This window comes from Toxoplasma gondii, chromosome X, assembly GCF_000006565.2.
Source record: "Toxoplasma gondii ME49 chromosome X, whole genome shotgun sequence".
Lineage (NCBI taxonomy): Eukaryota > Apicomplexa > Conoidasida > Eucoccidiorida > Sarcocystidae > Toxoplasma > Toxoplasma gondii.
This window is the reverse complement of record NC_031478.1, coordinates 1,255,888-1,268,993: the sequence shown is the minus strand read 5'-3', so window position 1 is coordinate 1,268,993 and position 13,106 is coordinate 1,255,888. Positions and strand designations below refer to the sequence as shown.

Here is a 13,106-nt window from a genome sequence, read left to right as displayed (position 1 = left end):
ACGCATGGAGGAAACATGCGCGACGTCACACCTGAGCCTGAAACAGACAAAATGTCCCACGAAACCTTGAAGCCGCAGGAGGTGTTCCGTAGCTTGAGGGCACCTGCAAGTGGTCAAGGTCGTTCCTCCGGTTTCTCCGGTGCACAGGCTCAAGTTTCAACACTACCAGTCTATGAGAAAATACCGTACGCGGAGCTCTTTTCGGCATTCCATCCTCCTCAAGCTTCACACACTCCTCCCCGTGAAGATCGCTTTCAACATGTATTCCATCCGGCGGGCATAGCGATTCGCGAAATGTGGAACAGCGGCTTCCTGCATCAAGCAAAGAACGATCGCAGTACTGTTCACATTACCGCCAAGCACTCCCTGCTCAGCAACAGCCACGCTCAACGGGGGCAGCTTTCGGAAACAAGCCATGACATGAGACCATTCGACAACGGCTACAATCCAGGAAGTATCGGCATGCAGGATTTCGGTTCACCTGTCCCTGTTTTCTCTAACTTGTCGACAGTCCACTCGGATTCGGCGGCGGCCAGTGTGGTGAACTACCTGTTGAACGACAAAGAGGGCGAGGAGAGGGGAAACACACCGATTGGAGTGCACGAAGGAGAGATGAGTTTTGCGACGTGTGGCGCCTTCCTCCACGAAAACATTCCCCAGACAATTGCTGAACAGGACACGGAGGTTCCTGAGAGTCGCGGGCTTGGCATGGAAGGCGCCAGAAACGGTGATTTCCGTCTGAATGTCGAAGGTCCCACTGACGCAGCATTCTCGCTGTTCTGCCAAAACCTGCTGCCGCTGGTCCGTATGCCTCACGCGAGGTTGGACTGTTCTGAGTCTGGTTTATGTTTCACGAAAGAGGATCTCTCGGAACGAGGCAGTTATTTCCAGTTCCCGCCGTGCCAGTCGAATAGTGACGACAGACCCATGCATCTGGGAAGGCAGACCCAACGTAACTTTAGTGCCGTGGTTGCCCTGGCGAAAGAAATCGCCTCTGCGCCGTATGGGCGGAGGTACATGACACTCTTCTACCTTTTTGTGCACCACAGGGGCATGAGAATCCAACCCCAGCATCCCGTGGAAAGCACTGAGAAGCAAGAAGAGCGAATATACACGATGGCTGGGGTTCATGCGGCGGCGGCGGCTTCTGCCCCTTACACGGAGCGGTGTAAAATTCTTGTGGACGCCCTTGAGAATCAGGACTCAGGAACCGCACCACACGGTTTGCCGAGTTACCCGGAAATCAACTTTGGAAATCCTATTCAAAATAGCAACTTGCGTGTGTACCAACCGGAACCTCGTCCTAACGAACACTTGCATGTGCCTAACGGCGTGTCAGGTTCCTCATTCGATTACCCGGCAGAAAACATATTCCCGAAGTGTGTGCCCAACGCATTTGCTCCTCCGCAAGAGTCGTGCATCTTCTATTCCGAAGGTGCACCTTTACCTCAGCTGCCGTGTCCGCCCCAAGCTGCTCCACATCCCATAGCAAGTTTCCCTTTTGACCCACCCTTGCAAATGCCAAGGTCTCTGCTCCCCTACCAAGGTGCCCCTTCCGGAGCGTCGGGATTTTCTCTTCATCCGACACAAACCGACGATCGTTTCACAGTGCCCAAAACCTTCCTCCACGCAGCCCGTACGCCAGCCCCCCGTTTCGCCCCTCCTGTGAATCGTATGTATACTGCCGAGGTTCAACACACCTCTTTTGCCGTTCCAGCAAGTCTGTAGCTGTCTGCTTAGATTTGTGTGGACTCCCCCGTGAACGCGTTTGAGTTTGGGGAACAAAGCAAACGAAACCCTTCGAAAGACGACCAACGTCTCAGTGATGCATATGCGGCACGCTCCGGTCGAGACGATCGGAGCCCCGCGAGACAAATGTGCTGTCAGACATGTCAGAAACGACTGCTGTCGCCAGCGCTCCCTCTCCTATCGAGATGATAAATGTGCTGTCTGTATCGGAGGATGTGTGGAAGTGACATGTGCAAAGATTAGTGTGACCAGGTCCGAGTGACTCGTGTGGACCATGCAACAGCGACTCACTCGGTTCCAGCTCCCCTTTTACACGCTAGATCTCCATCCGTACATGTATCCTTTTACTACCCCAACGTAAGATGAAAACTGAACTTTCAACAGACGTACGAAGTACACAAACCCATTTCGAGGTACTATATTGAATCTGCTTATATATATATATATATATATAAACGCTCTCAGCGCGACTCGGAGCAAACGAGAAGAGATGCTGTAGTAATATGAGGCAGAGAGACAGCGTTTCGGTCGGGAAAATGAGACAGTTCACTGCTATAAACACGGATAACCGTTTAGGTGTTTTGCTGCCAGAGAAAAACTCGCTGGATGGCTTTTTTGTGGAGCTAGCATGTACACGCCCAAACATCAGTGACACTCTAGAAAGCGTGCATCAAGTCTTGTTATCACCTGAAGAATACAATGAGAACGCAGGTTCTAGGTTGTCGTATTTCTTGCAAAAAACCACCGGGAATGCAAGCCAGATGCTGTGCGGTATTTCACTCTTCTTGGCAAACACATTTGCATCCCAGTCCTTGCAACACAACACTAGTCATCAGATCACGTTTGACTAAGCGACAAAGGCCGACACCGAATTACATATATATATATATATATATATTATATTCATATATATATATATATATATATATATTATATTCATATATATATATATATTATATTCATATATATATATATATTATATTCATATATATATATATATTATATTCATATATATATATATATATATAGGAGACAAATGCTCTAGTTCCCTTCTTGGTAGGAGCACGTTCGTTTCGAGACTCCTCCATCTTACCCTGCCAACCAGAAAGCCTGCACTGTTGCCTTGGAAGTGACTCAGCTCCCGACGAGGAGCAGAAACCTTTTTCAAGCTGGAGACTGTGAGTCAAGGTCATGCATTCCGAAAGGAAAACGGGCAAAGCGTCCACGGATTTGCAGCTCGCCTGTCGCACTCCGGTTGAGAAAATAGAACTCAGGCACACACAACCAGCGCGACCCCTCTGAGAGGATTTTGCGAGTTTCCTGAAGCGTCACCAAGTAAAAACTAAACTGGCGCGGATAGACAGGCGACGTCGACAGCAACTCGCGTCAAGTCTCCCTGGGTCCGAAACATCCAAAACGATGTGCAAGTTTGACAAAGCATAGCAACGTCTCGTCGTTTTTCTCAGGATGAACTCGCGCCTGTTCAACCAACGACAGCGCGACGAAACGACACACTCGTCAAATACGTGTCGCCTCATTTTCTGTCGTCTTCTGAGATAAAGAAAAAACAAGAGAATAACGTCTCCTTTCAAGCCCTACTGATGATCTCCACACAATCATCTACCTCTAGATATATAGATATGTCGAGGGATTCACAGACTTTATTTGTCACCGCGTTTACGAAGAATCCTCCATTCGGTTTCTTCTCTTTTTCGCGTTGGTCGTCTTTCTGCGTCTGCGTTTCTTCTCCAGTTTCGGCGCATCCTCCGTCTCCTCTTCCTGGATCTCTCGCTGGCAGTCCCGTACGTACACGGTTCCGAACTGTGTGCGGTGTGCATACACCCCGTGGAGCAGCTCCTTCATTTGTCGGAGTTCGTCTTGAACTTCCTTGGCGACTTCGGCTTCGCTGTCTTCTTCGACTCTTTTTCGGGCAAAGCGCGAAGGGCCCCGTTTCCCTTTGCTTTTCTCTCTCCACGCACGCGAGTCACTCGGCTTGCTTTCTCCGTCCTTCTCTTCCTCCGGGATTTCCTCAGGTTCGCCCTCGCACGCAAACAGAAGCTCGCCGTCTTCGCCTTGGCCTCCCACGAGAGCCTGCTCAGCAGCTGCCGCAAACGCCCCTGCAGTCGGAAGTCGCAGCAGACCCAGTTGATGGTCCAGAGACCCCACAGCCACCGCGAAGCGAAACTGAAGCTGCTGCAGAAGATTCACCGGAGGCAAGGAGACAGAGGAGACAGCCGAGGCAGAGGAGGCTGCGGCACCCGCAAGAGTTTGGGAGGTCTGTCCAGCGTTGGCATTTCCCTCGTCTTCCATTTTGCTTAGGACCTCGAATTCGAAGTGCTTCCCCTGCATCTTCTTCTCCCTGCCTCTTTCGCGGCTGCGCCCGCGCTTCTCCTCCTCAATTGTCTCTGCGTTGTCTCCCAACTTCGCCGCTTCCTGGGCTATACGCCCTTCGAGCGTCTCCCGGCAAAAGGCGCAAAAGAGATCCCACATCCCTACGCGTTTCCCTGCGTCGCCCAGGAGTCGGTACACCACAGAGACGTCTTCCAACAGCACAGGTGACGCCGCGTCGTGCGGGGTCTGGCTGCCGGCTCGGCTGGGCGTCTCCTCGTCCTCAGAGTCCTCGAACTGCTGAAGGTAGAACGGATTGACGATCGCCAAGTGCTCCAAAGTCTCTCGCTGCGGAATCGGCTCCAATCGCGCACAGACTGTTTGAGCAGCTGAGACGAGTTGACGCTCCGCGCGACGCCCGCCCAGCTCCTTTGCAGAGGGAAGCGCGAGGCCCGCGGCCGCCACCTCGATAGCGAGCGACCCGCCCCACACAGCCAGCTCAGTGCCCAGGGGATGCCAAGAGGGCAGCGGGAGAAGAAGAAGAAGCAGCAGCTCCTCAACAACGTGTAAGAAACGCAGCTTCAGCGTGTACAGCTGAGCGAGAGACGGCATGGTCTCCTTCTCTCCGTCCCCGGCGCTTTTGCGGCTCGGCGCAGCCGCGCCCAGAGGCGCTGCGTCCGGGGAAGAAAGCGAGGCGACCGACCCGAAGGCTTTCCTCGGCCTGCCGGCTGAACATACACCCCACGCCGCCTCGCTCCCCGCCTCTCGGAGCGGAGAAACGGAAGTCCTTTTTCTACTCGGCAAGAAGACCGCGCAGCTCTCGCGCTTCGGTCCTGCTGCAAGCGCCAGTGACGCCTCGTCCAGCTCGCCAACCAGGAGTCGCAGGTTGTCGAGTGCATGCAAAATCTCGGCTGTATGTACACCCGACGCATCCGGAACCGAATCGGGGGAAGACCTAGCCGCCAGGAAGAGACGGAGGAGACACAGCTCGCGGTGCCCCTGCTGGAAAAAGAGTTTCAGAGGAAGCGACAAGGCCGACGGATCTGCGATGCCTCCCTCCGCGAAGCCGCCGCAATCGTGGAACACTCGAGCTGGAGCCGCAACTGCCAAGTCCTCATACAGAGTCCCCAACAAGCGGTGAAGATCTTCTCCTACGTTTCGGCAAGCTCGCGCCACTGCGAAAAAAGACAGGGAAACAGACGAAAAGCTAGCAACGGGGCAACACCCAACAAGAAAGGCGCCTCGGCACACACACACCCAGTCCCTCTAGGCACCTCCCTCTTGATCGAGTTCCCTACCGTTATCCATGTCTCGAGTTTCGATCTACAGTGATTGCCTGCTTCTTTTTCGCGCTTCAAAAATACACACGTAGATCTGTCTATCTTCATATGTACATTTAAGCTCTCTATCGACCTGCACATGTAATTATAGTTATGTAATTTACATTTTTGCAGCTTCGAGAAAATCCGTGTCGACACCGTGGATCCCGTTCTCTGGATGGTATCCTGGAGACTGACTTTCTTGAACGCGTTGCTGCGGCCGCGTTTTCCGCAGGAGACAGGCATTTTCTTCGTGGACTCCGAGAAGTCTTTCAAGTTCATCGATCATCGCTCGAGTTCCGCTTTCTGCTTCGGCGGCTCCGCGCCACCAGCAGTCCCGCGCGTCCCCTGTCTCGTCGCCCTCTTCGTCTGAAAAGGCCCCGGATCCCTGCTCGTCTTTGTCGTCGTTGGGCATATCGTCTGTCTCCTTCTCTGTCTCCGTTCTTGCCTGCTTCGCGCGTTTTGGCTTCCCGCCTGGCCGGCGCTTCGCAGTCGCCGCCGCCGTCGCGGGTGTGTCACCTTGAGGCTTCTTCTCTCGACGTGAAGCCCGCGACGCTTCAGAGGCGTCAGGCGCGGCGCCAGGCACGGCGCCAGGCAGCAAGTAGCTGAAGTCGCTCTCCTCGGTCCCCGTTCTCCCGCTTCTCCTCTGGCGCTCCAGCTGCTGCTGAAGAAGCAGAAGAAGCCGGAAGGCGAGCGCGACTCCGACGCGGCGCTCCGCCAACTCGCCTACGGCCTGGGGGAGGATCTCCCGACAAATCAGCGCCATGTTGGTGTCGCGCTCCTCGCGACGCAGCTTCTCTTCGTCCGCGGCTTCCCGCGCCTTCAGACTGACGCGCTGCCTCTCCAACGCGCTCCTTCGCTCGCGAAAATCTTCTTGCAGACGAGAAAAAATCGACAACCCCCGGCCGCCCCACCACGCGCGCAGCAGCGCCAACACCGCTCGACGCGACACACAAGCGCCCGAACGCCGACACCCTGGAAGAAAAGAAGGAAAAGAAGAGCGAGAAGAAGACAAGGGAGGAGGAGAAGAGGGAGGAGCAGAAGAGGGAGAAGCAGAGAAAGAAGCACAGGAAGAACTGGAGGTGGAGGACTCAGTGAGGCGCGAACCGCTTTGTCTTGCATGCAGCGGGTCGTTGAGTTTCGCGAGCATCGCGGCTCCGTCGCCCGAGGGCTGTCTCTTCGTTTTTTCTTCTTCCTCCTCTGATTCCTCGTTTTCTTTGCCAGGGCGGGATCGACGCGACAGCGGCGACACTCGCGGCCCCGCGCCTCCGAGCACAGAGGCACTTTTCTGTAGAAGCTGTTCCTGTTGCCAACAACAGCGGTCAAAAAAGAAGCCGCCGTGTTGCTGGGAGGCCACGAGGTGTACGTACACCTCGGTCGCGTTCCGGAGCAGCTGCGTGAGGAGCCGAATATGATCATCTGTGATGGAGGAGAAAGCGAGGAGCTCTGTGCGTCGAGTCCACTTGTTGAGCAAGCGGGACGCACGCGTCTGCAGGCGTTTCGCGTCTTCGCGTTTTTCTTTCTCCTCCGAGAACAGCGATGGCTCCGCAGTGGTGATACATGCTTCGTCCTGCTCAAGCCGCGCCTCCTTCGCTTCCATGCTTTCCGTCTCTCTCTCCTTCTCCCTTATTGACTCGCGGTCGTTCGCGTTCTTGCTCTTGCCTCTTTCTGCGTTTCGGTTGTCTCCTGTGGGGCTCTCTCCCTCTGAGTCTTCTCGCTCTCCCGCAGCGCGCGACGCTTCGCGTTCTGTCTGCTCTTCCGCTGCATGCAAGAGGGGCAAGACGTCGTCGAAGCCGCGACAGAGAAACGCGAGCGGGTGCGCTTGGTAGAACTGGCGCACGACGACTTGGAAGACGCGCGCAAGTTGAAGGACAGACGGCGCGACGTTTTCTTCGAGGTGCTGGAGGAGCACCAAGAGCGAGGGCATCGAGAGGGAGAAGGGAAGAGCGGCAGAGCAGGCGAGAAGCAGATTGACGATCTGCTGCTGCACCAGCGAAGGCTGAAGCAGCGTCGCGGCCTCGACGGCAAGACTGTTGGTCGCGCGCGAGTCGCAAAGGAACTGGCGAATCGCCGAACTCGAGGAGGCGGCAGCGACAACGAGGAATGGCATGCGACATTGCATGCGAAGGATGGACAGGAGGTGCAAAAGCGACGACAACAGGGGCAGAGGAAAGGCCTCCGTCTCTTCCAAAACGACCAGCAACACGGCAGAGGAGACTTGCACAGAGTCGGAGCCTTCGCGGCCGCCCTCTCCACGCCGAGAGAGACAGACAGGTCGAAAAACGCTCGTACCGACAGACAGCGGAGGCGACACTGCAGGCTGCGAGCTGGCTTCCGGTGTCTCCTGGGGCTCTGAGGAAGAAGGCGAAACAGACGTAGCGGCACACGGGAGAGGAGAAGGACTCCCGGCGCGCGAGGGCTCGCCGCTCTCGTTTTCGTCCGGCAGTTCATCGGAAGCTTCAGCTGCTTCTGCTTCCTGCTCCACTTCCTCGTCGCTGCTACCCCAGAGTTCCTTCATCTGTTTCTGTCTGCGAGTCTTGGCACGACGCAGACTGCCTTCCTCGAGCAAGGTGTCGACGCCAAGTTTGTCGCGGCGTCCCCGGGATTTCGTCATTCTCCCGTTTTCTGGAAAAATGTTCAGGCCCCGCCACCACACTTCCAGTTTCTCGCAAATTCCGTCGAAGCGCTTTGCAGCCAACAAGCTGCTGTCTCCTGGGAGACTTGAGCCGTCTCCTTCTTCTTCTCCTGTCCCCGCAGGAAACAGCGGAGCCTCGCCCTTGGGGTCGAGCCGCGGAAAGAGCAGACCTTCGAGCGACTTGCTGTACGTACACTGCGCCTTGGGCGAGACGCTCCACGCCCCCGCAGTCGAGATGTCTTCGTGGGATAGCGCCGCGGATAGGAGGGGGAAGAACGCTTCCTCCATCTGTTCACTGACAGTCGAAAAGAGCGAGTGAGCCGCCTCTGCGTCTGCGCGAGAGGCGCGGGAGCCGCGCTGCGAGTCGGGGGCGAAAGGCAGAACTAACGAGTTTTTTCCTGACTGCGAAAGCGCACAACAAGCCATGCTCGTCAGCTGCTGGTAAATGGACTGGACCGCGGCCGCCAGGCACGAACACTCAGAGGCGCGAAGGACGGCGGCCCGGAAGAAGAAGACGCCGTCCTGTCTTTCCGACGCGTCTTCGTCCCTGCGGCTTCTGCGAACCGTCTTCTCTCCAGCGCTGTCCTCGTCGCTTGCCTCCGAAGCCTTTCTCGAGAGCAACTGCCGCCTTCGCCATCTCCTCCAGCTGAGGCGGCTCCGGCGCATGCACTCAAAGTTCAGCAGCTGCACAGCAAGTCGGTGGTCTCCCGCGTCGACCCCGGCCGCCGCCACCACGACAGGAAGGAAGTCGAAGACATCGCCCCGCCGGCCTCGAAAGAAGACGTTCCCTCGTTGGCTCGTAAACGTCTCCGGTCTCGTCTTCTCCGCGAAAGGAGAGAGAGGACTCGCGCCGCCGCCTCCATCCAGTGAAAAGGGAGAAAAAGAGGAGGGGAAGGGAGAAGAAGAGGAAGAGAGAACAGGAGAAGAGAAGAGAGACGGAGAAGCACCATGTCCGTTCAGATCAAAACCGTGTAGACCGAAGGACTCAGGGAGGTCACCCGAGAGCCTGGCCTCTATTTCGTTGGAAGCGGAGGCGTGGAGATCCGCGGCTGCGGCGAGTGCATGCACTTGAATGATGCTCGCCAAGTTCGCTGCATGCGGTTGAACAGCTCGATACACCGCAGCCGCGAGAGCCCGTAGGAGGCGCCGGTGCTGCAGTTCTGCTGCACGACAGCGAAGGGCAGAAGACGCCAGCTCCGACTGAAGTGCCGTGGCTGACCGCTGCGGGGTCGCCGGAGAGGAGAAGAACGGCGGAATCAGAAGAGACGGCGGTTGCGGACTGCTCGCATACTGCAGCAGTGGAGCGAATCGGGCGGTGTTGTGATGAGAGACACCAGACGGAGGAGAAGAAGAGACACTTGACGAACATGTTGAAGAAGAAGGCGCGCCGGAAGACGATGTCCAGGAAGAAGACGCATTAGAAGAGGAGGTCAGTGCTGACTTCGAGACGCGAGGAGACACCGGAGTCTTCGCAGATCGGAGTCTCCTGCGAGTCTCTGTCGGGGTGTCGAGACACTTGGTGGGCGAGTCAGAGGCGGGCGCGCGAGCCCCACACGCTTCGCGTGCTCCCTCGGAAGCAGCGCATGCAGAGGAGCCTGGCAAGGCAGCCGCGGAGATCAGAGAAGAACTGTCGGACGCGGAGCTGTGTTCTTCCGGGGGAAGGAGAGAAGCCAGCTGCTGAGGCAGAGGGATGGAATTGTCGAGCAGGTGGCGAACGAGAGGAGGGTGGTGCCGAGAGGCGGCACAAGCTCCTTGGGAGACAACCGGATGTGGAGCGCGAGAAGAGAGCGGTGGAATCGTCGCAGACAGGGGAGGAAGAATGCGGTACGCTAGAAACGACGGGGCATTCTCCTTCGGTTCCCTCTCGCTCTGCGAGGCGTCCGGAAAACGCTCTTCGCCCGCGGAAGCGAAAAATACGCCAAACGGTGGAGCAGGCGCCATTTGCCCTCACGGGAATCAAACGCACAAAAAACAGGAAGGAAACATCAAGCTAGTCGTAACAATATAAACAGAGTTATGCACATACAAACATACATACATATACAAATGTGTGTGTGTGTACCGATGTAATACTTTTGTGTAACGCTGACGGACGGAGACCTTCAGGGAGGAACGCGACTTTCACTGTGACTCACTGAAGATCGCCGGAAAGCAGGCTGGAGACGGAGAGACGACAGCTGCGGGTGGGTGTACGTACACCCGAGAGGTGTTGAAGAGAGTGTCACTTCTGGCCCGGCGGGTGCGTTCTTTCTTCTCTCCTGAGGGTCTCTCTCCTCGAGTAGCCGTGAAAAATCTCTGGCAGAGCGAGTCCGCCCCTGGATGGATGGGGGAGGACTATCCCGGAACGCGGCGAAGAAGCCGCAGGCGTTGTTTTTAGCAAAGCAGAAACCGTGGAAGGGCAGAAGGCACTCACGGACGGACGGGGGCGGGTGATAACGCGTTGTGTGTGCGGCGAGAGAGCCTTGCGGAAACAGAGGGTTGCGTTTCCTTTTCCCTCGTCGGCAAGTTTTCACGATCACTCCGAAAAAAGGCAAGAGGGTCCAGAGAAAGTGCACAAACACAGCGCGGAGACACCGCTCTCAGCGCTTTTGCCTGCAGAAACAACGGTGACGCGAGAGAGACATGCAGCAGAGATCAAACGAAGAGCGAGCACACGGAGGGACCATGCCGTCTTCCTCCCCAGTATGCAAGTCTCTGCAGAAAGGCAGAAAGGCCTGGCGTTCCTCCCGAACCATAGAAAAATGCTTTCTTCAAAAGAAAATGCTCTTTTCAGGCAATCCCCCTCTCTGCGGAACAAGACAACGGAGACGTGGACTCCACGTCGCTCTCCCGCGGGGGGTGCATGCAGTCGAAGTGGTGGCTACCGCATCTCTCGCTTTTTTGCCGAAGTGCATGCAGAAAAACGCAGAATCAACAGGATACCTACACACAGTTGTACGAAGATGCAAGTTCCGAGAAGTGCGACCATCACTGTGGAGGACGGGGTCTTAGTTGTAGTAGGAGGAGTCGGGGATGTACACGAGGCAGGACTGCGCAAGCGCGAGCTCGAAGGGAGAAAAAAAGCGCTGCCCGAGGGACGAGCAAAGTGAGTGCAACTAGCCAAGGCAATGGACGACGTGAACCTTTCAACAAGTGACACACAGCAGAAGACACCCTTGTTCATCTGTTCTTCAAAAGTTCTTCAAAGCAAGCGAAGGAAGACTATAGATGCGTATACACGTGAGTGGGTACGTATACATGCGTATAGGCGTATGTAAGTCTCCAAAACTATATAAATATATATATATATATATATATATTATATATATATATAAACAGAGATGTGATTGTACATTACTATGTGGCGAAGCCGACTGATCAATCAATTTTTTTCAATTTTTTTGAAGGAGGGACATTTTCATGGAATTAATTTTCAAGCATGGATCGTTCAGTCTGCGACCAGGAGGGTGGCGTGTGGTTTCTGCTGGGGTTGTGCAATCCGAAAATGCTCCTGCTTGCCAGAGGAGACGAACTTGGTAGAGGATGTTTTGGGGACAGGAAACTCATCAGGTCTCGTTTCGGAGAACAAGCTACATCGGCGTTAGGATGGACGGTCTCCTGTGTGTCCCCCACGAGCAAAGGACTTCTCTCTCTTCGCACTTGCTGTCATCGCTTTTTCCTGTCAGCGCTTCATGTTTCGCCTCTTTTCGTCGGCACGAGGGTCAATTGTATGTCTCCCTTCTTTCTACGCAGCTGGATACGGACTTCGCGACTCACAGCATGGCCTTGGGCCGTCCTTGAAGTTCGTCTTTGTTTCTGGACACAGAACCGTTGCTTTCCCCAGCCGCGCTCTCCATGTTGCATGTTCTTCTGAACGGTCCTTCCTGAGATGTTCCACAGCTCTCCTTCCTTGCTGCGCAGAAACAACAGTCTGTCGGTCGTGTGTGTCAGGTGAGGTTCGAGATTGCATGTCAGGTGTGCGCTCTTGAGGTGTCCAGAGCAGCGGCGTTCGTCTCAGGGTTCAAACCCTGTCCCGAGAGCATGTAGCCTCTACTGTTTCGCTGATTTCTCACTTCCGGTCTTTCTGGCAACATCCGTTTCTGCCGACTTTCTTTGGATCCAGTGATTCACTCCTCCCCCTTTGAGAACAGGAAAGGAGAGCGACGGAAACAAACATACCCTCTGCTGACAGAACCATGAAAACGAGCTCCCAACCGCTTCCGTCGAGGACCCGAGAGTCCACAGTTGCTTTGGGACCTTCCCTCACGCACACGATTTGTCAGGAAAATGCTCGCTTTGTTCCTTTGGAAAGTCCAGGAAAGCTCGAAAAATGGTTTCTGACAGTCAGAAGAGTCGCAGGTGTGTGCGACGCATTCACAACGTCAACTGTCGGCGTCGAATGCCCGAATGTTTTCAGCGGAGGTCCGGTGTCCCCGACCTCTCAAGACTTTCCCTCAACACAGCAAACCCCAGCTGTCGATACACCAGACTGAAGGTTCGTTCGCAGTCACGTTGTTTTCTGTGTTTTCCGATCAACAAGTGTCGACGCAAAAGGCGAACCAGCGTCATTTACTTCCTACATCTTCTTGGAAAGTCTCCGCAAAACAGAAAGCTTCAGCTGCCTCTGTTTCCCCACCAAAACACTCTCGAAATACGGAAAACGACTCTCGCCGAGACTTCCACTGGGAAAGGTCCAGCCACATTGTCTTGCTTGCACCTCCACGCACTCCCCTCGGTGACGAGGTAACCTGTCCCTGCGACGTCGGGGTCACGACTCGCCGGAACGTCTTTTGTAGAATGACGGAACTTCATCCCAGGAAGAAACGCACGCGTTCGACTACTGGTTAAGAGCTCCCGGGTGTCCACCTGCCGGAGAAGGAATAGACGTTAAACTCGGTGACGCAGCAGCAGCGCTAGGTTTCAAGAGTTCTGCAGAAGAGACTTCCACACGCTGTTGGTCAGAGTGCCTTAAGAGACACCGCAGACCACATTCAAGGTGCAACGCTAGAGTGTCACAAAGAGCCGGATCCTCGCCTGCATTCTTGAGAACTGCTCGAGCTGTACCTGGTAGCTTAAACTTCTGAATCATCCGTTTC

General features: G+C 55.3%; 1 protein-coding gene across 1 annotated transcript; it reads right to left on the bottom strand.

The window, feature by feature from the left end:
• Positions 1 to 2,918: 2,918 nt before the first annotated feature.
• TGME49_226890 (hypothetical protein) lies at positions 2,919 to 10,722 on the bottom strand. The gene is made up of 2 exons (XM_002366301.2): positions 5,595 to 10,722; positions 2,919 to 5,252 (listed from the first exon to the last, which is right to left on the bottom strand). Exons 1-2 carry the CDS (start codon positions 9,970 to 9,972, stop codon positions 3,427 to 3,429), a joined length of 6,204 nt encoding a protein of 2,067 aa, XP_002366342.1. The 5' UTR covers positions 9,973 to 10,722; the 3' UTR covers positions 2,919 to 3,426.
• Positions 10,723 to 13,106: the final 2,384 nt, after the last annotated feature.